The 24602-nt window shown below is 38.3% G+C and overlaps 1 protein-coding gene across 1 annotated transcript in view; it reads right to left on the bottom strand.

The window, feature by feature from the left end:
- The window catches only part of ABCC4 (ATP binding cassette subfamily C member 4), a 141311-nt gene that overhangs the window by 93779 nt on the left and 22930 nt on the right, over positions 1 to 24602 (bottom strand). Inside the window, exons 7-16 of the mRNA XM_036388838.2 lie at positions 21794 to 21919; positions 18767 to 19016; positions 16493 to 16597; positions 12220 to 12309; positions 11678 to 11869; positions 10064 to 10158; positions 9871 to 9957; positions 3598 to 3694; positions 2241 to 2459; positions 186 to 326 (exon numbers count right to left, since the gene is read on the bottom strand). Of these exons, the coding sequence (XP_036244731.1) occupies positions 186 to 326; positions 2241 to 2459; positions 3598 to 3694; positions 9871 to 9957; positions 10064 to 10158; positions 11678 to 11869; positions 12220 to 12309; positions 16493 to 16597; positions 18767 to 19016; positions 21794 to 21919 (1402 nt within the window). The remainder of the gene's footprint in view (positions 1 to 185; positions 327 to 2240; positions 2460 to 3597; positions 3695 to 9870; positions 9958 to 10063; positions 10159 to 11677; positions 11870 to 12219; positions 12310 to 16492; positions 16598 to 18766; positions 19017 to 21793; positions 21920 to 24602) is intronic.

The raw sequence follows: 24602 nt of genomic DNA, 5'->3' as shown, positions 1-24602 counted from the left end.
TCTACCAAAAATTCCATGCTGACACTTGAGTACGCTACAAAATTATTAAAGAACACCCAAACATTTTAGACTAAACATTACAGCACCAAGTACACATCGTATTTAAAAAAAATAAAAATAGAGGGGAAAAAGATCTCACAAACACAAAATACAGGCAATACTATTTGTGGCTTCCAACAACTTACCTGTGCCAAAATATTAAATAATAAGAGTATAAAAATCACAAAGTAGTTTGCTCCTGCAGAGAAGTATTTCCTGTAAACTTTAAAGTTTATTTTTCCCTCATGTCGACTCTCCTCTGGCACTGCAGCCAGTGCATTTTCACCCTGAAAGAAAGTCCACAGAATAAACCCCATCAACCTTGTAGTTACAGATTCAGACTAAGCCACTTGGTTCAAAATTAGCAAACAATTAAACAAGGAGATAAAGTGATTACGCATATAAAAACTTTAAATATTGAACTACATAGCTATGACAAAAAAAATTAGTCTCAGTGCACCAATACTGAAAATCTACTCTGCAAATCAACACTTGAAGGATTTTATTTGGCATTGGCTCACCAAATATAACACTATATATAGCGCCAGAAATATTTACTCTGACCACTATCTGGGTTCTTCTTTTCTCATATACTACATTCACTCATAACAGCTGCAGAAATTAAGGCTTTTACTCAGGGAAGATTCTGTTTTCAGAATGCAAATGTGGGCAACTTTACTTCCCAGAAAAGCATTTAAATTAAATATTCTTCTACAAGTATGTACCATAATCAACCAATCTATACCCAAGACTTACAACTTATCAATAAAATTCTAATCATCTCCTTGTAAATACAAGCAAAGCATCTGTTAATAGGGAAAATAAGTAAAATGACAAATGGGAAGTCATAGTAAGCAAACAATGGATGGGGGACACTAAAAAACAGAGAAGGAAAAATGATACAGGCATAAAGAAGGTAAAAGAACTATACAAATTAATAAAATCAGGACTTTTTTTTTAATTTTTACAGTATATGCAATATAAAAACTAGTGTCAGTTCAGTGGACATGTAACAGTTGATTTTGTTGCCACAAGACATGGCTGTACAAGAAGAGTGGAATCATGAGACCTGACAGTCATGAAAAGAGAAATCCAACCTACTCATCCATAAAAGGTGAGAAGCCTATCTTCGCTTTTTGTTTCTCCAGCCACCACACCTTCCCACTTCTCCCTATCCCCATTCAACAGTATTGATGCTGCTAAGAAGTTTGGTACACCTCCATAAATTTAAGAGAATTTAAGACTGGAATTGCCACTAGGGCATTATAATATAAGTTCATTGCTTTGGAGCATAAAACCATTCCTCAAAAATGCATTAAAAAGTCCATAGTTGTTTTGGGGTTTTTTTTGTTTTTTTTTTTTTAAATCTCACTGCCTTTCATCATAGAGAAGAAATAGAGATAATATAGACCTACAGCATAGGGGTGACAATCATCAGGACATACAGGGAATGCTTGTTCCATGGATGCAGTGCTGGCACAAGCCTAGCAGGGTTACAGGGAGCCTGCACTGATTGATGGGAACGCAAACACACCAGCTGAAGGCAACCTCTGGTACAGAAACTTCAGCGTTGCTTTTGCATTGGGCAGGCCAAGAGATAAGGAGGCACCTGGAAGTCACACTGGCACCCTACAAAGCCTTCTGTTTTCACCACCCAAAGGGCTGGAGAGAGCAAGGCAGCAGTGTCCCAGGATCAGCCCTGCAGGGCCAGCTCAAGATCATGTGGGTATGTTTATGGGCATGTTGATGCCAGCTATGCAAACAGAGACTTTGCATAAAGCCACAGCTTCTACCTGCACTTCCCAGAGCTCAGGAATTCAGGGAAAGTGTTCATTTCAGTTCAACACTGCACAAACACACCCAATACAGTGGGACTGGACCTTTAAAGCACTGCTGTCAGAGGACAGGCTGAAAGAAGCACAGTGTGGTGCCTCTGGACTCACACAAGGAATGCTCCCAGCACTCAGCAGAGCTGATGCTGAACTGCACAGGCTGACTCTGCTGGGTTTGAACAGCACCATGCTGAGCTGTGAGCTGCCAGCCAAACACAGCCAGGGAGGTTCTCCAGAGGCGAGCTCTCACCCGGTAATGCAATTCAGTAATCCCTGAAATCCCAATGCTGCAGGGTAAGCCCATATCAAAATTTAAGTTAAAAACCAGCCAGACAAGAATCAAGACATCTCTCTCCTCTGAGCACTCACAGGTGGTTGTTCCACAGCTCCATCTTTCTGTGAGTGGACGGATGAATCCTGGGACAAGACAGAGGACTCCGAGAAGGTTCGGTTCCGGGCAGACTTCAGGTTGGGGGTTCCTGGAACTGACAGCTGTTCCACCACCTCCTCATCTTTTTTCAAAAGGGAAGCAAAGTCGATGCCAGATTTCAGGAACTCTGCATAGGTACCTTTCCCCACCATTTTACCCTACAATCAATACAAAGTTTTAGTACCTTCATTATATACTTTCCATAAAGGACAATTTTTCTTACCAGTCCTTGCTACCTCTGGGGTTCTGCAGTTGCTGGGCACACATCCCACTGCAGTAACTGAGCTGAAGCCTCTACGAGTTCCTCACTTAGAGGAGCAGACACAAGCTCTTTAAGCTCTGACCAGTCACCTTGTAGCAGCTAACAAGGCCAACGAACAAACAGGATGAGAACAACCCCAGTTACAGCCAGGGGAGAATCACTTCCCTGGAGAAGCTGTGGGACATGCCAAGCCATGCAGCTTCAGGACAACCTATTAAACCACACACACACAACCATCAGTCTTTTTATATTGTTCCATCCCAGGGGTAAACACCATCTCCATTTTCTGATCCTCACAGAACCTTACAAGGAGCAACACTGATCATGTCCACATTTCTTTCAGCTCTACCACAAACTCATTTCTCAAGAGCTATTGAAATTTTTCAAGCAATCTGAATGGAAAGAAAAAGAGGGACAGCGCCCTTTTTTTTGCACCATTGCGATGCATCAGAGGTAATTTTAAATATTTCACTACCCAGCCTTAAAAAAAAACAGGGAAAAAAACCCCAACTGCAGTCCTTGCATTGCCCCTCTGCCACAGTATCTGGTACAATGAAGATGGGAAGGAACCAGCTGTACTGAAGGCATACTCATTCTCAAAGGCATCTGAGACTATTTCTCAGCCTTAATTTAAAAATTGATTTGTTGCAAAATTAACACAGTTCTTAATTCACGCAGAAGTGTAAGGAACAAGAACAAAAGCAAAACATTAACACAGTCTCAGAGTATATTAAATTTGAAGCAAGGGAAGGCTAAAACTTTTATTTCAAAACCAGACAAAGTGTTAGAAGAAATAAGTATTACTAATGCAAGATTATTTACATGCATGACAAAATTCAGCAACAGATTTTTCAGGGAAGGTATTCCAAGAAAAATCAACTTATTAATAATTGTAAAACTTGAAAACCATATGTAGTCATAAGTAGACAGAAAATATACTTACAAACTAAAAATTAAAACCTAACTTTTTTTTTCCTTTCTTAGATTAAAAAGGATAGTTAAAAAGTATAAGTATAGACATTAAAATCACTTACATCCTTTAAAATTAGAATCTGATTTGCAGCACGGAGATATTGCAACTGGTGAGTGACCAAAACAGAAATCTTCTGACGCAAGGCCTGACAAATACATCTGCAAAGAGATGGAAAGAGTAATTAAAATTAAATGTCCTAAAAGACTTTATTTATTTCTGGAAAACCTCTTCTATTCAATTTCTTTGTTTTTAAAATAAGAAGATGATTGTGCTTACTAGATTTACGAAAACTATATAAAACCTTAACAAAACATGTTCCTCATTTAATTTCTTAAGTTTTCAAGGAAGGGAAAAGATATAATTATTTCTGATCTGCAAAAAAAGAGGAGGCAATAAGACATTTCATTAAAGTTGTCTTAAACATTCTTTCAACAAATGTACACTTCATAAGCTGAATTGAAAAGAGAGTATTTTTAAAATATTCTAAAGGAAAGAGAAAGAAAGGCAAGATACTGTGGAAAATTATGAAGAAATACAGCCAGTAAAAGTAACTTCTTCGAGAGAAGCTTTCAGACCAGCTGTAACACTTGAGCCACAGTGACTTCTGGAGAATTAAACAGTATTACTGATTTAAGAAAAAAAACCCCAAACATTCCAAAATAGTCCATAATTGTTTATTTTTCCAACTGGTTCACTAAGGCTTAGTTTCATCATCCATCTACTTATAGAAGTACTGCTCTATATAATTGAAGAACACCAACCAGGTGAAAAGCCCAATTCTAAGTGAATCACAATCTGATAGTGCGTCCCTTTCTCACTGATGATACAGAGAACCCAAGGAAAGCCTTCTCAGCAGGGGATGTAACTGGGCCAAGAGTTCAGACATCTGCTGGAGCCAGCCCAGCACTGCCACAACCTTTTTACCTGTCTTTTAAAACCCAGACAGTTCACCTTCCCTGGGACTGTCCACTACTCTTCAGAGGCACATAGACTGTGAGCACATTTCATGCATGACAACAGGACTAACTGCTGCACCAACTCCAATCACCACTGCCACATTTATTGCATGCACAAGCACACACACACCTGTGCACACAGTCACACCAGATCCAGACAGAGAACACACAAAGGTTCTCCAGCCTCTCTTGAGTACAAGAAAAAGCAAGATGAAGGGACTGTGAAAGTTGCATCCTCTTCCCCAACTATGAATCAATTTAAACGTAAAAATGTTCCTGGCAGAAGTTAAATGGGTTCTTCTCCATGTTTAAGCTAAATAGAAATTTCAACACCCTTGAAAATGTATTCCAGGGACAAGCTACCCTTGCCATTAAAATTTTTTTCTCTGAAGTTCAAGTCCTTTGGTGCAATTTCAATCCATTACATCCCCAAGGGCCCCTAGACCAGTTCATTCTAGTGTACAAGGTCCCTTCATACTTGAAGTCCTTCTCCTCCAGACATGAAAGAAAAAACAAATAAAAGTAATAAAGAAGTCTCCCAAATAGACTTTTCTTTTAAGTTACAGATAGCTTTCTATTTTGCCTCCCTGCTCTGGACCTGAATGGTCCTGGCTACCTACACTGGAGTATGAAGCTGGTCTATACATTTTTGAAGGGCACAAAATTGAAACATTATTTCAGCTGAGACCTTACATGTACAAAACATAACAGGAGTATTATTTTACTTGTAATGCCACATATAGTACTAGTCATAAATCCCAAGGCGCCGTTTCCTTAACAAGAGCATGACATTGCTGAGTCATACTGGGTTTGCCATCTACAACACTCTGCACCTCCTTTCCACACTACTGCTCCCTGCTCGTTGTACCCTCATGGACTCAACACCTAGCACTTCACCCTGCTGCATGCACCTACTAATTCACATCCCACTGCCAAAACTTCACAAATATCTGTTTCCAGAACTGCCTTTAGCGCTGCCTGGTTTTCCATCACCTAAAAATGTACCATCAATGACCTTCATACATCATCAGGAATACCAGAATCAGGACAGACCTCTCTAGACACTACACCCTTCCGATTCAACAAAAATAAGCAAAGAGTATTTTAAGTAAACAAACTTAAGTAACAGGATGCTATAATCCATTTGAAAAACCCACTGCACTTTGAGAGCAAACTGCTACAGAATCAAAAAATAATTAGTTTGAGCTTTGATAGCGCAGAGCATGAAGCAGGAGACACTGAGAAAGGGGCCTACAACAACACAGTGCTCCCCTATGCACAGGCAGAGTCTTTGCACTTCGTGCATACAAATCCTCATTTGTTCTTCCTTCCCTATCAGTTCTGCTTTTCTTTGAGACAAGTTTTTCTTCAATCTTTTTTAAGTTTTTATCTCCAAGAACCAGCTTTCTTTCACCTCCGCAAAATGTCTCTTCTTTAATGATTCTACTTTCTTCCTCACCATTCTTCTCCCTCTCCTTTTCGGAAGTTTACATGCAATTTTAACTTTACTCTAGTTAATACTTATATTCATTTCAATGAAAGTAACCACCGAAATGAAATTAAAGCACATGCATAAGTGCTCACAGGCATAAACCCTTTGTTACATTAATTTACTTCCTATATTTGTTTTCCTCTCCCTTCCATTTAAATTTAAGCAGTTTAGGGAGAACAACACCCCAGTTAGTTCTGCAATTTCAAAATTTAAAAAAAAAAAAAAGTACTATGCTTGCCAGAGACAAAAATCCCCCACACCCTACACATTCTACTCTGCTGTCTCTTTTTCTACTCTGCTGCTTCTGCTTCTATGCCTACCTTGATAACCATTTATCTCCATCTCATGACAAGTCCCAGTCACACATAAATACAACTGGTCCACAAAATCTATTCCAGGCACCAGGTAGCACTGGATGGCTGGAGAAAGTACATAGGGAGATGCTTCCTCTGGCATCCATTTCCAGACTCCAGAGTCCATATATTAGGAACTTTCTGAGCCAGAGATCCTGGTGTTTGAGAACTTTATCTATGGGAACTCTGTCGGATACTAGGAATGATGTGCATACCACTCCCAAGAACCATGAGAACTTTAGGTCTTTTAGGCCTTATTTTAAAAGATTTCTAAACTGTTCAGCAACTCTGTCTACTCTCACAAGCACAGAGGAGAAAGAAAAAATCAAGCTGATAATCAACTGAGACTTGTACACAGCTTCTGTCACTGAAAAAGATACACAGGAAGTAACAGACACCTAGAGAAAGGCATGCCCCAATAGACTGATAAAATATAAATCTCACTCTTAAAAACATGACTTTTGAGTCAATACTGCTGGTGGGACACAATTTTATCTCTATCTAAAGGTGATCTGAAACCATATAATCTATAGCAATATATAGATAAAAAGGGAGAGTAGGAAATTCCTTGAGATCCAAGTGCAATTGAATGATTTTCTTAGAAATCCCCATCTGCTCCAAACTTCACCATACAAAGAAATGTGCTACTAGATCTGTGATGGCTGTCCCTCACCTTGAAACTTGAGTTCTCAAAATATTGGATTTCTTAAAAGTGAATTAAAAGCTATTTTTATTTAAATAAATATAGAACAAAGGCATCTTTTCATATCCAAATACAAATATGTGAAAAAACATATAACTATACTGGCAACCCTCCACTGGAAAAAGGCTGAAGCATGCCTACTATTAACTATCAAGAACCCACAGGAAAAAAGGCAACAAATAACACAAAAATATGAAATCTTCAGTTTATACCTTCCAAGGAATCTGACCAGGAAAGAAGAATTAATTGAAAAACTGCCTTTATCTACTCTATCATCCACAGAATGACTTGTCTGAATCACGAAGAAATTCTTAAGAGCCAAAGTCCATTATTAATAATATCATGGTCTCTTTTCCCACTGGAGATGTGCTACTTGCATTCTTTCTCATTTGAAAAGTATTTATATATTTTAAACTACTGACTGCAGTAGCTGAATAGAATACAGAAAAGCAGCAAATGTAATGAACCAGCCACCCACATGCCATAGCTTTGGGGAATTACTAGGAACATACCTATCTTTGTAAACACATAGACTAGACACTTGTAAAAAAAATAAACTTTTAACATAAAATTGCAAGGAAAAAAAAAGAGTGAGTGAACTGAACAATATCCACTTCAGATTCTCATTAAAAAATCCTCTGTTTCTTCCATCTCATCCATTGTTTTAAGCCTCGTGGTTTGGACTCCTGGGGGAGCAGCCTGCATGAAGTGGTGTTTTGGACATTCCTCAGCACCATGTTCTAAGAAATCATTCTTGCCCAAGTGCTCTCTGTCTTCTCCACATTTCTAGCACTATTCAGGAAGCATTAAAGTATATGCCTTGCCTTGTTTCTCAAAGCAACTTACTGAACATAATGCTCTCCCCACTACCCCCAGTACCTTTACAGATTCCATGAAGGTCTCAGAAGACAACTTCTGTTTGTAAAAAGCCCCCCCTAAAGTCTTGTGTAGGGAGGCATTGCTTGGTTTTCCTTCCCAGTACTACTCCACCCAGCCCATTTTCTAAAAAACGCTTTCATTCTACTTCTTTCTGTTTTGCTCAATCTGATCTGGAGTTGTGGAGAAAAAATGAAAGTACAGAAATAACCCCAGCTACTTGTCTGAGTTTCAAATTCTCTGAGATAACCTCCTTATTCCTCCTCATCTTCACACGCTTATCAGCATAACACAGTGCAATGGCTTCTATCTCCTTTATGGTTTTGCACATGCAAAAATCCACACTTGCAGGTTTGCAGTAGAATGTAGATGCTGCCGGTGTCACAGCTCACACGAAAAGTAGAGCAAGCTGAAGAGGCAGCCTGCCCTCCTTCACAAGGCACCAGGGTACTTTCTCATCTCCCTCTTCATGAACAGACTTTAAGACTTCAGGGAGAGACAGGTTAACAGCTCAGGTAGGTGCACTTTCAGAACTCAGCACTGATACAGCCAGATGCTGGAGTTGCAGAGAGATCTTTTGCAGAAACAGAAAAGCAGCAGCTGAAGCCTAGAAAGCTTCAACAGGCATTAAAGGAATTTGATAGTGCACGTGAACTACAGAGGTGATGAACTCTATCTATCAGTCATGGCAGCTGAAAAATGAACATAAAGCCCATGCATCATAAAACTCTTACTCCATACCAGCAGACAGAAACAAACAATAGCCTTTTGAAAACATCAGTAAAATAAAGCAACATGTTAAAGGGGGTTCAGAGGGTCCAGATTTGAAACTGCAAACATCAACAGGATGTACAACTTTCAAATTTAGATACTAAAAGCTTCCCTGTATGAGGAAAAAAGGAACATTCATGACACTGCTACTCAGTGCAATTTCTATGACCATTTCTGCAAGATTTCTGCAAGTTTTTATGATTATCTAGGGGAGGACAGGAGAGAACAATAGTAAAACCAAATTAATTCATGTATTTGGAGCATGGAATTCAAAGGATGCAAGTATGCTAAACAAAACACATTTGTTGAAGGCCTGAACCAAAGACCACTGAATTTCATCAACAGAAGCTTCTCCTTCTAGTAAATTCTAGATTATGCTTTTAACATAGAGAGCTGCAAGCTGTGAAGAAGTAAGGACAAAACACTGGCTGGGACTAACCAAATTATTCTGATACTCACCTATGTGTCTTAGATTAGCCAGTTTCAGCAGGATGGAGAAGAAGAAACCCACTGAAAAGGAAACCTGACTTTTAATGAACACTCTCCTGTTTCATTGGACGTGGGAAAAGGTCCAGTATCCCTCTCTTACATAGTAAATTTATACATTCTCTTTCCCTCTATTTCTGCTCTCTGCTGTCTCTGCAGGCCACATGCCCTGTTTCACCTACCCAAGAGAAATTTCAAGAATCAAAATTAAAAATTATTCAACAGTCTAAGACGGTTCTGTCCTCTCCTTTAGCCAGTTGAATTAAGTGCTTATTACTAGCAAGTAAAGTTGTAGCAAACTAAAAAGAGATTTAAAATCCCACTCCATTTTATTCTTCACTCAGTACTAATGATCGTAAACCCGATTATTCATAAACGCCAATACTCATGTATGAAACTCAATATTTTCCTTAAGAAAATGGCAGATATTCCCTTAAGAATATTTCTATTTATAATATTTCCAAAACAGATTTTTACAGGGCTTTTAAAAATAAAGAACAAAGTCAACAAAACATAGAGGGGAAGAAAAAAACCCTGTATCTTCCAATTACATAAAGTAGGGGAAAAACAAATCAGAAAGCGAATGTACAAAGTTTTGTGAAGAAATCCATCTCCTCAGAAATGCCTTCCCAAGTTTTTTGATAAGGAATTACAACAAAATAGTTGCATTTTATATTAAAATAAAGCAGTAACCTACTTTTCAAACAAATGTCTTCCAACTTCAGCATCTACTGCACTCAGTGGGTCATCCAAAAGATAGATGTCTGCATCCTGATACACGGCTCTGAAAGGTTTAAAGAAACGTCAGTAGAACAAAGTCTTACATTGGTTTACTTTAATCACTGCAATCTGACAATTTATAAATTTTAGAAACAGCAAAAACCACTAGCCTGGCCAGATTTACACGGGCCTTCTGTCCCCCACTCAGAGTAGCTCCACGATCTCCTATTACTGTGAGGTCACCATTCGCCAATAATTCCAAGTCCTGCAAATGTGAAAGAACAGATAAAAATATTTTTTAAATCATTTTAACTTCAAACACTGACAAAGCTGTTTCAATGTAGCATTTCTTATTTGGAAAGTATTAATGTAACACATTAAAATATAAGGTTTCATACTAAATGTAATATCTGCAGTTGCTTTATGACTCTGTACTTTCAGCAAAAGGTAATTGAGAAAGCAGAAAAAATAGATGAGATCCTAAGTTCGTTTTTTCTACAGCTGTGCCAGAGGAAAGTGCACTACTATCCTTAGTCTTGCAAGGAATATTTATTAGTGATTCAGAAAATCAAATAAAATACTAAAAAGTCTATCAGTAAATTTATTAGTTTTTATTTGAATAAAATGTACTGTCACAAAAAATAAAAACTGCATGAGCTATTATCGGTAAATTATCTTGCTAATATCCATAAAAACCACATTGTTTTTATTCTTACTACAATGTATTCAGGAAAAATAACTACAACATTCACCACACAGATTTGGTTAATTTGGGACTTGAGGACTGTGGATAAAACAACAAAATTACATAGTGTTCCATGTCATATTATCATATTTCCTATTCAAGAAATACAGAAGTTTTACATTAAGCTACAAAACATATTCTGAAAGCTTATTCACAGCTTTTATAAGACACATAAATTTGCAAGAAAACTATGAAAGCAAATCTACCATCAATATGAAGTGGGGATTTTTTAAACGCTGTTTGCCGTCTTTTAAAGTCATTAAAGCCTTAAGTTTAGACAACAGCATGACTATCAGCATGAGACACTAAAACTCTATCTGCCAAGTGTAAAAATCTTGCAAAAAACGTTCACTACAGTAACCATCTGCTTTTCACCTGTGTCGCTGCTGACAGAAATATCATAACATGCTGCACAAAACCTTTTTAGCTGCCAAGCAAAATGTCTGTTTCTTGACAACTCTGGCTTAATCCTCTTCTGTATCTCATGTCACAAACTCTTTTGCACACAAACCTTTCAAATATATTTTTTCATAAAACTACTTGGGTTCAGCAAGTTCTCCAGTACATAGCCCTAAGGTTCTTTTGATAGCTGTTTGCAATGCATAATATAAAGCAAACACAACATTTATTTCAAAGGAAAGCATACAGGATATTTATGAAACCAAAGTCACAAAGAGTGCTAGCTTGATCATTTGTTTTCTGCCTCTTACTGCATTTGCACATACCCCTACCATAATACATGTTAAAAATGGCTAAAATGTAATTATGAAACGAAATAATAGGGAACAGCTTTTCCCAAATTTGTCAGTGCTTCACACATGCTATACTTCCCCCTAGTGTAAGCTTTGGGAATTAGAAGAGGATGCCTTACACAAGGATAGCAAAAATAATTGCACATTTCTGATGAGCGACAGGAGTTATTTCACATGCTACTTACAACAATTCCATATATTGCACATTGCAGCCTGTACCACAGCTCTGAAAGAACACTAAAATAAAAATAACAATGGAAAGAAAATACACAAAGAGAAAGCCTTACCTTTTTAAGAGCACAGACTTTTAAAACATTTTCGTATTTTTCTTTCTCATATTCCTTGTCAAACAGTATATTACTTCTTACAGTACCAGAAAACACCCAAGGCTGCTGTGAAACATAAGCAATTCTTCCAGTAACATTTATTGAACCCTTGTCTTTAGGCAGCTCACCAAGTATGGCACTTAAGAGAGAAGACTGGAAAAGATTTTAAAAAAATAAAGTGAAAATTAAAAAGTTTGGTTGCACTAAAGACATCACAGAGACTGGGAAGTGTTTACTACCATGACAGTAGTAGTACTACTATCTCTCTACTACTACTGCTAAGAGTAGAAAAGCACTAGTACCCTTTCCATGCAGTCACGAAGCAACACACAAAATAGTGCTAAGCTCCCCACCCAAAAGGACATGGGCCTATCTTGAATGACAGTACCCTGATGCAGAATGTGTGATTATACACATAAAGGAACTGTGTATTTTCAGGCTTCTAATTTTCACATTTAATAGACTCAAAAGCCTCATAGAATGATGTAAATATTAAGACTTACTTTTCCAGCTCCTACAGGACCAATCACAGCCAGTAACTCCCCTCGTCTGACAGTAAACGAAATCTGTTGAAGTGTTGGGGTTTCTAAAGTCTGGAGATTTGAGAAAAAGTCAGGATTTCTCAGCAATGAAATATAAACCATCAAAATGAGTATTTAGAAACAGAAAACAATGTGCATACATCACTATAAACTACCAGTCCATACGCCCACCATATTTTCAGGCATATGATTTTTGGCTCTTCAGTAATTCACAAACACTTCTGAAAGACCCTCATCCTTCACCACGAACATGCAACACAGCTAAAACAGCATTCAAGGAATAAGGAGGCCAAAGGCAGCAGAAGCAGGGCTTCCTCAGAGCCCACATATCTGAGTGGCAGCCTCAGGAACACAGGCTCTGTGCTGGCCACCACACCAGCATTCCCAGCACAACACACTCAGCCACTCTGAGCACACAGACAAATGGAGAGCTGAGGCTCTCAGAGCCTCAGGAAAGCCAGGGCTGTGTTTGACCTAGTCAAGGCTCTACCCAAAGTAAAACCATAAAAATGCCATTTGATTTTACACGACTCCATCTTGTACACTGGATATTCATTTGTACTACCCTAGGAGTGTCTGTTTAATATTCCTTTTTGGTATGCCTATCCTTTACGTTATGGAAGAGCCTATGTCCCAACATATGCTGCAACTTTCTTTTCAAGGTTCCAAAAATGCCTACTTGTGGAAAGAAAGGATGCTCAGGTCTTTAACAGCTATGCTAAACAGCAATTTCTAAGGACCTGGTGCAGCTCCCCCTCATTAAAGCAAAACACCTTTGTAACACAATCTGCCTGCACTTGCATCTTTACCCACACTAAGCATGACTGACACTAAAATACAAACAGTAAAATATATGCATTAAAAAAAACTCCCAAAAGTACTTTGATTAAAGGACTAAACAAAAACTCAGCCTTAAGCTCCAAAAACAGAAGAGCAAGGTTAAGAATACCTTAAAATCTCCAGCCACCTTTTGAAGTTCAAGAGGCTGAAAAGGCCACCACCAGAACTCCACACAAAAGATGACACAAGACAAAAACATTCAGGGACTGCAAAGGAGGAAGCCTGCAATTCATTTCCAATTGTTTGGGAAGAAACAGAAATCCAGTATCCATCCACCTCTGTGATGGCTGGGATAACACACACGTGCTTACTCGTGCCAGGAGAAATCGCTGCCAGAGCTCTGGGACACACGGCAGGGCTTGCAGGAGATCCTGCCAGAGGCTGAACTGGGGCTCCTTGTGCAGCTCTGCTGAAGCACTTTTGCTGCCATTATGTACTTCCACAAGGTGGCACCAACGGGATTTTTTTCCTTTTCTCGGCACGACCCCACCACCCGCCCAACCAGCAGCACCTGACCTCGAAGTTGATTCCTCTACTCAGGGTACACAGCTCAGGTGCTCACCTAAATGCTAAGGTCAGGAGAACTCTACAAATTTATGACTGCCAAGGATTTTCTTTTTTTAACACAGTGTTTGTAGTAAGAGAACATATCTCTTCCTAAATCTATGTCTGTATAGAAAAAATAAGTTTTCAGATACACAGGCCCTACTTCAGACCTCTTGAGGTTGTTCTTCTGTACTCACAGAAGTGCAAAGACATTTCCACCCACATCAAAAACTTAAGAAAATATAATGTAAGGGCCAAAAAACATTACAGAAAGATTTTTTTAAAGTTTTTAAACTATTACTGCCATACTATACATTAAAGCAGTTGGAATTTATCATATAGCCTACACAAAAGTAGTAATTCAAGCAAACAGCACAGCCACACACAACTAAGAAACATAATATTTTTCCAAAATAGCATTCCTTATAATTAAAGACAATTTGTCCTGAATTCACCACACCTATTTTTAGGCACTAAACTGAGGCACTTAAATTAGAGCACAGACTAATATTGCAGCTAAGTACACCTGGCAGCTCATTATCAGAAATGTCCCAGCTCCCCCCTGTGCCCTGTCAGCTTGCTGTGTCTCTAACTTTCCTCCTTCTGCCTAACCTTGCATGTGTTGTTCATGGGACTCAGCTATCAGAAAACTGATCTCATTAAAAGTGATTCATTTGCTATTGCTTTATCCCTGCAAGCTGCTTCACCACAAGGTCATACAAACCAGCATTAACAACCAGCACAAGGGAGGGAACAGACAGAGAATGCAAGGACAAGAGGACACAAGAATGATCCCTTCAGAGGAGCAACTCCTTAGGTGAGCTTGGGCAGACCTTATACATCCTACACACAAGAAAATGAAATCGTTCTGCCCACCAAAGGGACACAGAGATCATATACTGCATGAAAGCACTATACTACTTAGGCTTCTCATGTAAGGAGTAAAATTACAAGGGATAAATTTGGCCTCTGCTCAAATGCTGAGGTTTTAAATCTGAAATTGCTCAGTTGAGCAGACAGACTGTTCTGTAAATTCAAGGAACATCAGTAAAAAGCTGTACTGAAGAATCACTAGTTCCATGCTGGTATCAGACTAGCCTGTGGTACTCAGATAATACTTGCCTAAGTAAAATAAGAGTGTGACCAGGAATTAATTTGTTTTGTTTATCTTTTGAAACTGTAATACACCATGTTAGGCTGTTTTCCTAAAAGTGTAGCTAATAATTCCTTTTTCACATCAAGTGATTTTGGATTCATGGGTTGCTTCTTGGTTGGTGTTTTTAGCATCGCTTTTGGCACACAATCGCTAAAAAATAAAAAAAAAATATCCTGCTGTAGAGTGTCTGTACAGACATCCAAAGTGTCTTGAGAAACTTAGTCAGGGTAGCAAGCTAAACCTACTGCTTGACAAAGGATACATATTTATATTATTCTTTTCATAACTTGTCTCTATCAGAACTTAGCACTTTTTTTCAGTGAGCAAGTCTATACAATTATTTTGCATCATTTTAAGAGTATATAGTAGAAACTTTCTAAGCAGATCTTAACAGTTCTGAGAGAAATGCTCTTCTCCCAAGCACACTGCAATTAAATATCAAAATGGAAGTTACATTAACAGTTTTGTGGATGGCTTGGTTCGGGTTTTGGTTTTAACTGAAAGGAAATCAGTAATTCCAGTCATGCTACCTTGCTTTATGCAATATAAACAACTAATGAGAAAAAAACAGTGGTTTATGGGCACTTTATGCAACCATTTCCTGTAAATTGTTAATGGTGGTACCAAAGTCAGTTTGAGAAGAAAACAAAGATTAAGCAATACACTGCATTTTGCATTAGAACGTATTCACAATCAACTCTTTCATGTCTATTAATTTTTAAAAGCTTGGTCAATGCCTCAGAAATATTGATGCCACAGAGAAGTCTGAGAAAGTAAAGCAGAATAAAATAGTAATCTTCTTTTGCAGCTATGTAGCTACAAGTACATAGATCCTCACCTCATATGTTTTCACACCCTGATTTTCCTTGGGACACAGCACAGGTAGGGGAACAGGACTTAGAAAGTGAAATATGTGATGTCTTATTTGCATTATATTTATATGCAAAAGTAATGCCAGTATCCTGATCCATTTATAATTTTTAGAGCTTCCAGCACTTCTAATGGAGACTGAAGTCTCTCCTGTGTGAGGATAATGCCAGGCTGCAATAGCACCAACACTTCCTCACAAATTGCTGCTTACCATAGCAATTAGACTTTTAAAACAGAAACAGTCAACCCTTGCCTTTATTACATAAAAGAGATATATAATAAATTTATCACATGTTTATTGTCCCTTTTTCTGGCCATTTTGGTGAGTTTGGTGCATTTTAGGTAGAAAAAATGTGCAGTTGAACAGTCTCAAAATACAGAGCAATAAATATGTGCTGAGTCGTCTCTAAAGCTTTCAAACCTGTTGTGACAAGTATAATGTTGTACTGGTTCTAGACTAATGGACTGCTCAAGCATTCAGTTACAGAAAAAATCCCCACACAATAAGGCCGACCTTGCTGTGCTATCTGTCCTTAATTACAATTTAAGTACCTCAGCCACAATACAGTGCTCCTTAATAAAAAAGAGATATTTTCCCTGAGAAACACAAAGCTTTTTATTTAGTATAGTATTGAGAAATAGCTGCTTTTAAGATGCACTTGATAGTCTTCAGTACTATTCCGGAGTTAGCTCAACATACTGAAAGGATTCTCAAACACAAAGGATGGAATACAAACTATCAGCACACTATACATACCCACACTGCATTTTGGACTTCAAATGCTGACAGCACCAATATATTGAATATGCAAGTAAGTTTACCTTATCCCAAAAGCAAGTCAAATCTTGAACATGAAGAATGATATTTTCATTACTGCCATGCAGTTGTGGCTGGAAGTGTGAGACCTCATCAAGCATCAGAAAGTTCTGCAATAAAAGAAAAGCAGAGGATATTGCCTAAAGTGAGACTGAGAATGGAAAGGAACACATTTTTTGAAGGCAGCATACACAACATTATTTATGGGTTGGAAAAAACAACCACAAACTGATCAAAGAACTGCATTTCCAAGGCAATGCACAACTTCAACAGTGTATGTTTAACTAGCTAGCTCTCCCTCCCTAAAAACCTCCAGATGTGCAGACTTCATAGGAGAGGACTCTAACAACCACCTGCTCAATAAAGAATTCCAGAAAGAAATGGATCTAAAGAACCTGTCCTGTCTTTTCCTTGAATTACTAACAACTTTTTAAATTGTTTACCTCCCTCTTTCCATGTAGAAGAGGTCAAACCCTCACTGCAACACATTCTCATTCCACTGCTGGCAAAGGCTTCTGTTATTTCATTGGAAGAATAACAAGGATGCAGTAAGCAGCTGTCCATTGTCTCTATTAAGCATTCTTCAAGTGGCCAATAGAAGACAGAACACTCTCTGAACACTTGCTCATTTTAAAGTCCAGGACATGAACAAAAAGAGAAACTTGCTTACATCTGCAAAGCTGGCTCACTTCACTTTCCCTACTGCACTTCTGTTCTACATTACGTCCCAGTCAGCAAACTCTTCCTTCAATTTGCATAAGCACACACTTTGTACCATAGCCACACTTCTGCCACATCTTGCCTGATGCTGGATTTTCAATAGCCCAAATACATTTAGAAAGGAAAGGGGCTATTTCCACAGAAAACTTTTAAGGTTAACAGCTGCCACAGTTTTATGACAAAACCTAAAAAAAATGTCTTTTATCCTTTGACTCATGGAGTCTAAGGACCTTAAATAGGCAGCAGCACACAATCTTTTGGGAAGAGAAGGAACGTCTTGATCACAGAACCAAGACTAGTTAACAAGTGCTCAGCTAAGAGTTTGCAGATGTGAGGTAGCTGCTGAAGACTTACAGAAAGCAGTAACTAAGAGGGAGCAGGAGGAGGATGTCAGGAGCCATGGGAGCACAGGGAGATTACTGCTAGGCTTTTCCAGGCACAGAGGTACTGCTCAGACTCCAGCTGGTGGGCATTGTTATGGAATGCAGCGACAAGCCAAGCATTTTAACACAGTGGTCCAAGGTGTAAAACACACTCCTGTTAACACCAAAGAGCATCAGAACATGATGCTGGCTCTGTTAGACCAGCATCAGCACCACCAATGCTCACTCTTACCGCATTTGAGTCTTCACTCCAGCACTGAAAGCAGCCACAAGAGAGAAGCTAGGGTTCACACCTATCCTCCACAGATCACAGGGTACTGCAGCATGAAATATGAATCCTATAGCTCCCATCAGCCTGCTTTGTTCTTCAAACCCCAATCCCAGCATGCCTGTGTACCTGTACACATGTTCCTCTCACTTCAGAAATGTCTACAACACCTCTTTGCTATGAATACTTTTCTCCTACATCTCAGCCGACTCTACAGTGCGTATCATGTTTTTTGTACCTGCATACAAAATTCGCAGAATTCACAGAATGACAAGGCTGGAAGAGACCTCAAGATCATCGAGTCCAACCCATGCCATGCCCTAACACCTCAACTAAACCACGGCACTGAGTGCCACATCCAGTCTTTCCTTAAACACATCCAGGGATGGTGACTCCACCACCTCCCCAGGCAGACCATTCCAGAACTTCCTCACCCTTTCTGTAAAAAACTTTTTCCTAATATCCAACCTATATTTCCCTTGATGCAACTTGAGACTGTGTCCTCTGGTTCTGTCAGTTCCTGCCTGGAGAAAGAGACCAACCCCACCTGACTACAGCCACCTTTCAGGGAGTTGCAGAGAGTGATAAGGTCACCTCTGAGTCTCCTTTTCTCCAGGCTAAACACACCCAGCTCCCTCAGCCATTCTCACAGGACTTGTGCTCCAAACCCCTCACCAACCTAGTTGCCCTCCTCTGGACGCGCTCAAGCATCTCAACTTCCTTCCTAGGCAGAGACACATTCCTTTTCCAAAACAGGTTATTTCATTACAGATCCCAAACTGCAAAACCATAATAAGGCTGCATTTGTCAGTGACAAATGTAGAGTAAGAGACAAAGGCAGAGTAAGAGAAGGAACAAAGGTAGAGTAAGAGAAGGAATGCAGACCCCCTCCCAGTCAGTAACGCTACCTTGATCCGCCGGATGCTGATCACCGACTCGGACACTCTCTCCACGGCCGAAGGGAAGAACAGGGTCACTGTGAGTCTCACTGCTCCATACAGGGACACTGCCACAAACACCCTGCTCGCAGAGATGACATTCCCAAGTAGTACATATGCCAAGAAAGTCATAAACACTGTAATTTTGCTTGCCACAAAGAATGAGGCTAAGTTCAGTCCTCGAAGGTAAGAGCTTTTCATAACCGTGGCAATCTCCTTCCTAAAAATGCAACATAAACAAATCACATCAATCTCTCCCATTACTGCTACTCTCAACAACAGGATGAGGGAAATCCCCCATCAGGATTCTATTTTCACATTCTTTCTCCTGCCCTTGCACCACCCCAACTCATATGCAAACAACGGTGAAGAAAACATGTTATATGGTAAATAACAAAACAAAACCAAAACCAAATAAACAAACCTAAAAAACCCACAAAAAAAACCCCAAAAAATCAACCAGAATTTAAGAGGCTTGGAAATTCAAAGGAGAAATTAATTTTATTTAATATCTTAATAGCTATAGAAAAAAATTATTTTTCAGAGTCGGAAAACTAACGTACTATTTTTTTTCTTCTCTATTCAAACTAGTATTTAAATTCAGATTCGAATCTGCTTCAAATATTTTTGGGCTGGATGCAATAGCAAAGAGGAGAAAAAACCTGTATAAAGCAACCACAAACACCCACAAGCACCCACAAACTCCTTATCCTTCCAATATCAAAATCCACTGGAGCTCAGTCACAAAACTCATGACAAGACCAACACATACTCTGCAGTCGAAAAAACCAGGGCCACTTCCAGAAGATCAAGAGTTTGCCCATGGCCCAAGTATCCGCCATTATTCAGCTGCTGCTCCTCAAGCTATATCACAGGATTTAGAGTTTTTCCTTTCATCTCAGTCTAAATCCTTCCCAATTTGGACTCTGCTCCTGGCTTCTTTTGCTGAAGGAATTCTGGTTCATAAATTAAGAAAACACTGATCTGTGAGGCCAGTGACTGTTCTGCCAGTCATTGCCCAAGCTAAATAGTTACTGAAGTACTGCACAGAGACAAAAGTCTCCCTCCAGCAACTCAAAAGGTGCTGATGCATTTGTTCTCAATTTCCATTTCATTTAATTGCAGTTTCCACTTCTAAATGACTCAACAAGTTCGATCCTCAAAATGTTACTGCACTATCATCTACTACAATGTGGATGCTATCGGGCTTGCCTCCTTATTAATATAATCATTTTTCTTTATCAAGACAGCCAAAACAACTTACTCCTTCCCCATATATTCTACTTTTTGTCTACTTAATACTATCAAATATAAAATTCCAAAACAATTCCTAATTTCTCTTTCCACATATTCTGGCAATTCTTAGGGAAAATCTTAATTTTGATCACCTTCCACTTGGAACTATACATTAAGATTAGAAGCTCAAGTTGTGATTATACAATTTGAAGTAAATTAAGTCACCACTTAAAGAAGAAAAGGATGCAGGATGCACTACTGGAAAACTAGTTAAGCAACTTTCCCACTATATTTGCCAAATTGGCTGAACTGACAGACTTTTAAAGAGTTTCAAAGACTTCTTTTTTCAGCTTAAGGGTTCACCATCTCTAATCTCCTCCAGAGTACAGAGAAGGAACATTTGTATGTAAACTATTTGAACTGGGTCTAATTCAATTACTTCTACAACCCTGGATGAAACTCTTTTCCCACCCTTTAATAATCCTTAATAATCCTCTCATTATCTGTGGATAATCGGCAAGTTTTTTGTGCTACTCTCCATAAATACCAGATAAATTGCAACCTAGCTGCAGGCTGCATATAATATATTACACTGTCTTGAAGCACAAACTTGCATAACAGGAAACTAATACAGACAGACACAAGGAAAAAAGAGCAATGGAGTAGTTCAGATGACATCTCAGCCACTGTTAAAGGCCAATGTGGAAATACTAGACAATAAAGCATCTGGCTAAATTTAAGAGTTTTAATTACAGTTTTCCACAACACAGCTCAAGAAAGGAAAGAAGGCTCAAGGTGTGTTCTAGAAGATCTCATTTCTTTCCAACATTAAAAAGGAAGCCTCTCATCCTAATGAGGTGTTGAATTTGGAAATCTAAAATTTAGTGATGTGAATACAACCCACTGAGGAAGCTTTCAGTAAAGAAATATTCTTTCTGGCTCCATGCAAGACACTAAAGCTTCCCATCAGTCATGAACATTCCATCAGCACAGGATCCTATAATCCAAGAGAGGAAAGCAATTATGTGCATGGGAAGGAACATCTCAGGGAACATTTGCAAGTTTGCAAGCCTGCACATGGATGTAAAGCAAAAAAATTCCTTTCAAGAAAAGGATTTCCAAAATTAAACATTAAAACTAAAAAACTCAGATAATCTGCAGCAGAATACCAACCTTCTCTCATATGCTGGAGGGGTACATGACATGAAAATCAGAAATATGCACCCAAACTCCTACAGTTAACCTTTAGTACTGAATGCTGTTACAGTGTCAAGAAAAAGGGCAAATACTGACTGAAAATCAAATGTATTAGTATGTTTTAATCTGATGTCAAAGAACCTCTGAAATGAAATGTCTCAGGATACCAAACTCAGCTGGCCTTGCTAGTTGAATAACAACGGAATTTCTGACCCGCTGTCTTTCTCCCTTCTACCTTTCCCAGGTGGCTTGAGTAATAAAGTGCATAAAAGGAGGGTAAAATTGCTGCATTACACCTGCTACAGCTTATTAGTTGCTCATTTTTAACACGAGTGTTAAAAGAAGCATAAAAAAGCCTGAATTATTGAAGTTTTGAGGATTTTTAAATTTTTTATTCCCTTAGAACATATCTTCATTCCTCCACTGTTGCTATATAAAAATTAAAAAAAAGCTCAAAAACTGCATGCAAACTGCATTTTAAAGCACAAAATAAAACACTTATTCACATGTAAAAAATGGAAAATGACACTGCTCATACATCAAGCTGTATCTTTCCAGGATTACCTTCTTAAACCATTCACAAGTTCCGCAAACGATTTTTCCCAAGCGTACATCTTTATTATCTTCATACCGCTTATCACTTCATTCATGGTCCTAATCCTGACATCTGTTAAGGCAGCTGTCTTGCTTCTGAAAATAGGACAAAGGAAAAATCCTTAGATTCCCTAAAGAAGACTATTTATGAACACATAACATATGTATGAAGTCTTTGCTTTTATTTGTAAAGACGATTGACAAAACTGTAATTGCATTAAAGGGTTTTCCTGAAGATCAGCATCTTAAAGCTGACACACAGCAGACACACTGGGTATGTTTGTATTCCTGCTTCTCAGGGAACTGAGAGCTGATTCAATGTTCAGGACTATGTGTCAGTTTGTGCAAACATGCAGTACTCCTTAAACAACATATCTGTTGTTTATTGCATTTAGAACTAAACAAAAATCAGAAAATTACTTTCAAAAGATTTCAAAATACCAAAGCAACCAGACTTGCTATAAAGTTCTCCTGATGTTGGTAAAGAAATTGGCCTCATTTGTGACTTTTTAGGATTAACTGGAGTTGAAGCAGAGACTACTTAGCACATGAGCCATAATTCATTAGATAATCTAGATATGGTTTCATTAAAAAAATTATTTAATCATTAATTGTAATTAACACTAATTTAAATATATCTATTTTAGTTCCACACTATGTTTGCACTGATGGAAAAAATGAAAAATATATATAATTAAATAATAAAGTCACAGTTTTAATTAGGAAAAAACCATTGAAAGTTAGAAGCCACATAATAAATGCATAAATCATGCTAATAGATCCCATTACAATTCTGAATTCATTGATGTAGACAAACACTTTGCACATGGAGAGCTATGGTAGACCTTATTTTGATAAAACATACCTTTACCTGCTAAATTACTTATTTTTCCATATAACAATGAAAGTTAAGATTCAGAGATCACTAATAAAAATTCAAATCTTTTTAGAAGGTATGACTTTTTAGAAGGCTTTCTCAGCTTAACCTGTCCCCTGAAAGATCTCTGGGATACACTGGAAGAAATCACCATAATTAAAGAACGCAACTTCAAAGAATTTCAAGCACCTACTCGTCATTTCAAAAAACTTCTCAGCACCAGCGTTCCAAAAATGTTAGGATGGCTGAAGCAGGGTTTTAAAAAATATTTATACAAGGGAACTAACAAAAGGCATTTAGAAACTTAGCCCTAGTGTAATCATGGATTCTTAATAACACTGAGGAAAATAACTTAGACTAAACTAACCACATCAATATGGAATGAGATTATCTTTGCTACTTCATCCTTCCCCTTTTTCAAAAAGAAACAGTAACAGAAAAACAATTGCTTCAATAATGTAATAGCTCATCATTTCTTCCCCATACACACACCACCACTGGAAAAGCATGTGTTGCTCGTGGCTCTGCAGCAGCAAACAACTCTCACCTACAATCATGAACTTAACTTCCAGGCTTTGTCTCCACATAATAGAAAGTTGAAGACGATAGATTAAATAATAAAGTTAACAGAGGTTTCTTTTTTTATAATGGTGAGACCAAAAAAGGCTGTAGTTCTCATAAACCAATTTTTCAGTTTTCCTGCTGAAATGTCATCATAGTAACCATCCTGTTTCAAATTGCTTTAAAATGCTCAGGAGGCTGGGGGAGTGGTCCTTTAAAAAAATTTTTCAAGTTACACTCCCCTACTTTGCAATAAGTATATTTTGTACATACATACCAGAAGCCACAGGCTCAGTGATGTTGTATAATGGCTTCAAATATACAGACAACCACTGCATTGATGGTAAATTACTGCAGAGAAAGACGTGTCCCTGGTTTCAAAAATATTAAGTTCAGAGTACAAACAGATCAGTCCAATACATGCTCACATAGCATGTCAATAAGAAAGTGCAGTAAGAAAGGACCTGAAAATTTTTGTCTGAGAAGACCCCTCTATGATACTAAAAACCATTCTAAATTAATCTAGCAACAAAATTCCTTTTTGCTTTCACAAGGCATATTTGGTGGGTTTTAATTATGTCTGACACAGCAGTTAGACACAGTTTTTATCTTCAAGAAAAAGGACTTTAAATAAAAATACTACAGTTGCATGACTAAGCAATGAAAGCATCCAGCTCCTGTGAATAAAATACATATAAAATGGTCTTCAGTCCAATAACTCAACTGTTTCTCAAATAATATATTGGGGTCATGTGTATTTTGCACCAACTTCTCATACTTGTGCAAGTAAAAGCAATCCTGCAGAGTGCAGTGGATACCAAATCTATATCTGCAAACTCCCAGAGCACTGAGGCCAGAGGCTGCACCATGAACTGGTGTTCATGTGTGCTGACACGACTGAGTCACAGAACAATGCTGAATAATAGCACAAATTAACTGCCACACCGAGCATGCTTGGATTTTAGCAAAAGCTTTAATCCTTAAATTACTTCTTCATAGGCTGCCTTCCTTAAATCCATGCAGATTCCCAGCAAATGCCAGGTGAACACACTCATCAGCTCACTCAGAGCTAAAATCTATTCCAGTTTTACCATTAACTCCTTCTGTTCATTGCACATTTCTGCTCACAAAGAGAAAGATCTGTGCACATGGAGACAAGCAGAAGCTTTTCTGGTTAAAAATTCTTTCCTTTGCACTGCATCCAAACAAGTGGCTGTAACTGAATGGGTAAAAAAACCCAAACACTGTTACATTGCCACTGATTATTTTTTTAAATACATACCTTCAAGAAAGAGATTTTTGTCACCCTCTTGTCTGATCCTGGAAAAGTCCATTAATCTC

This window comes from Molothrus ater, chromosome 2, assembly GCF_012460135.2.
Source record: "Molothrus ater isolate BHLD 08-10-18 breed brown headed cowbird chromosome 2, BPBGC_Mater_1.1, whole genome shotgun sequence".
NCBI lineage: Eukaryota > Metazoa > Chordata > Aves > Passeriformes > Icteridae > Molothrus > Molothrus ater.
Note: the sequence above shows the minus strand (reverse complement) of the source record. Positions and strands in the feature narration are given on the sequence as shown.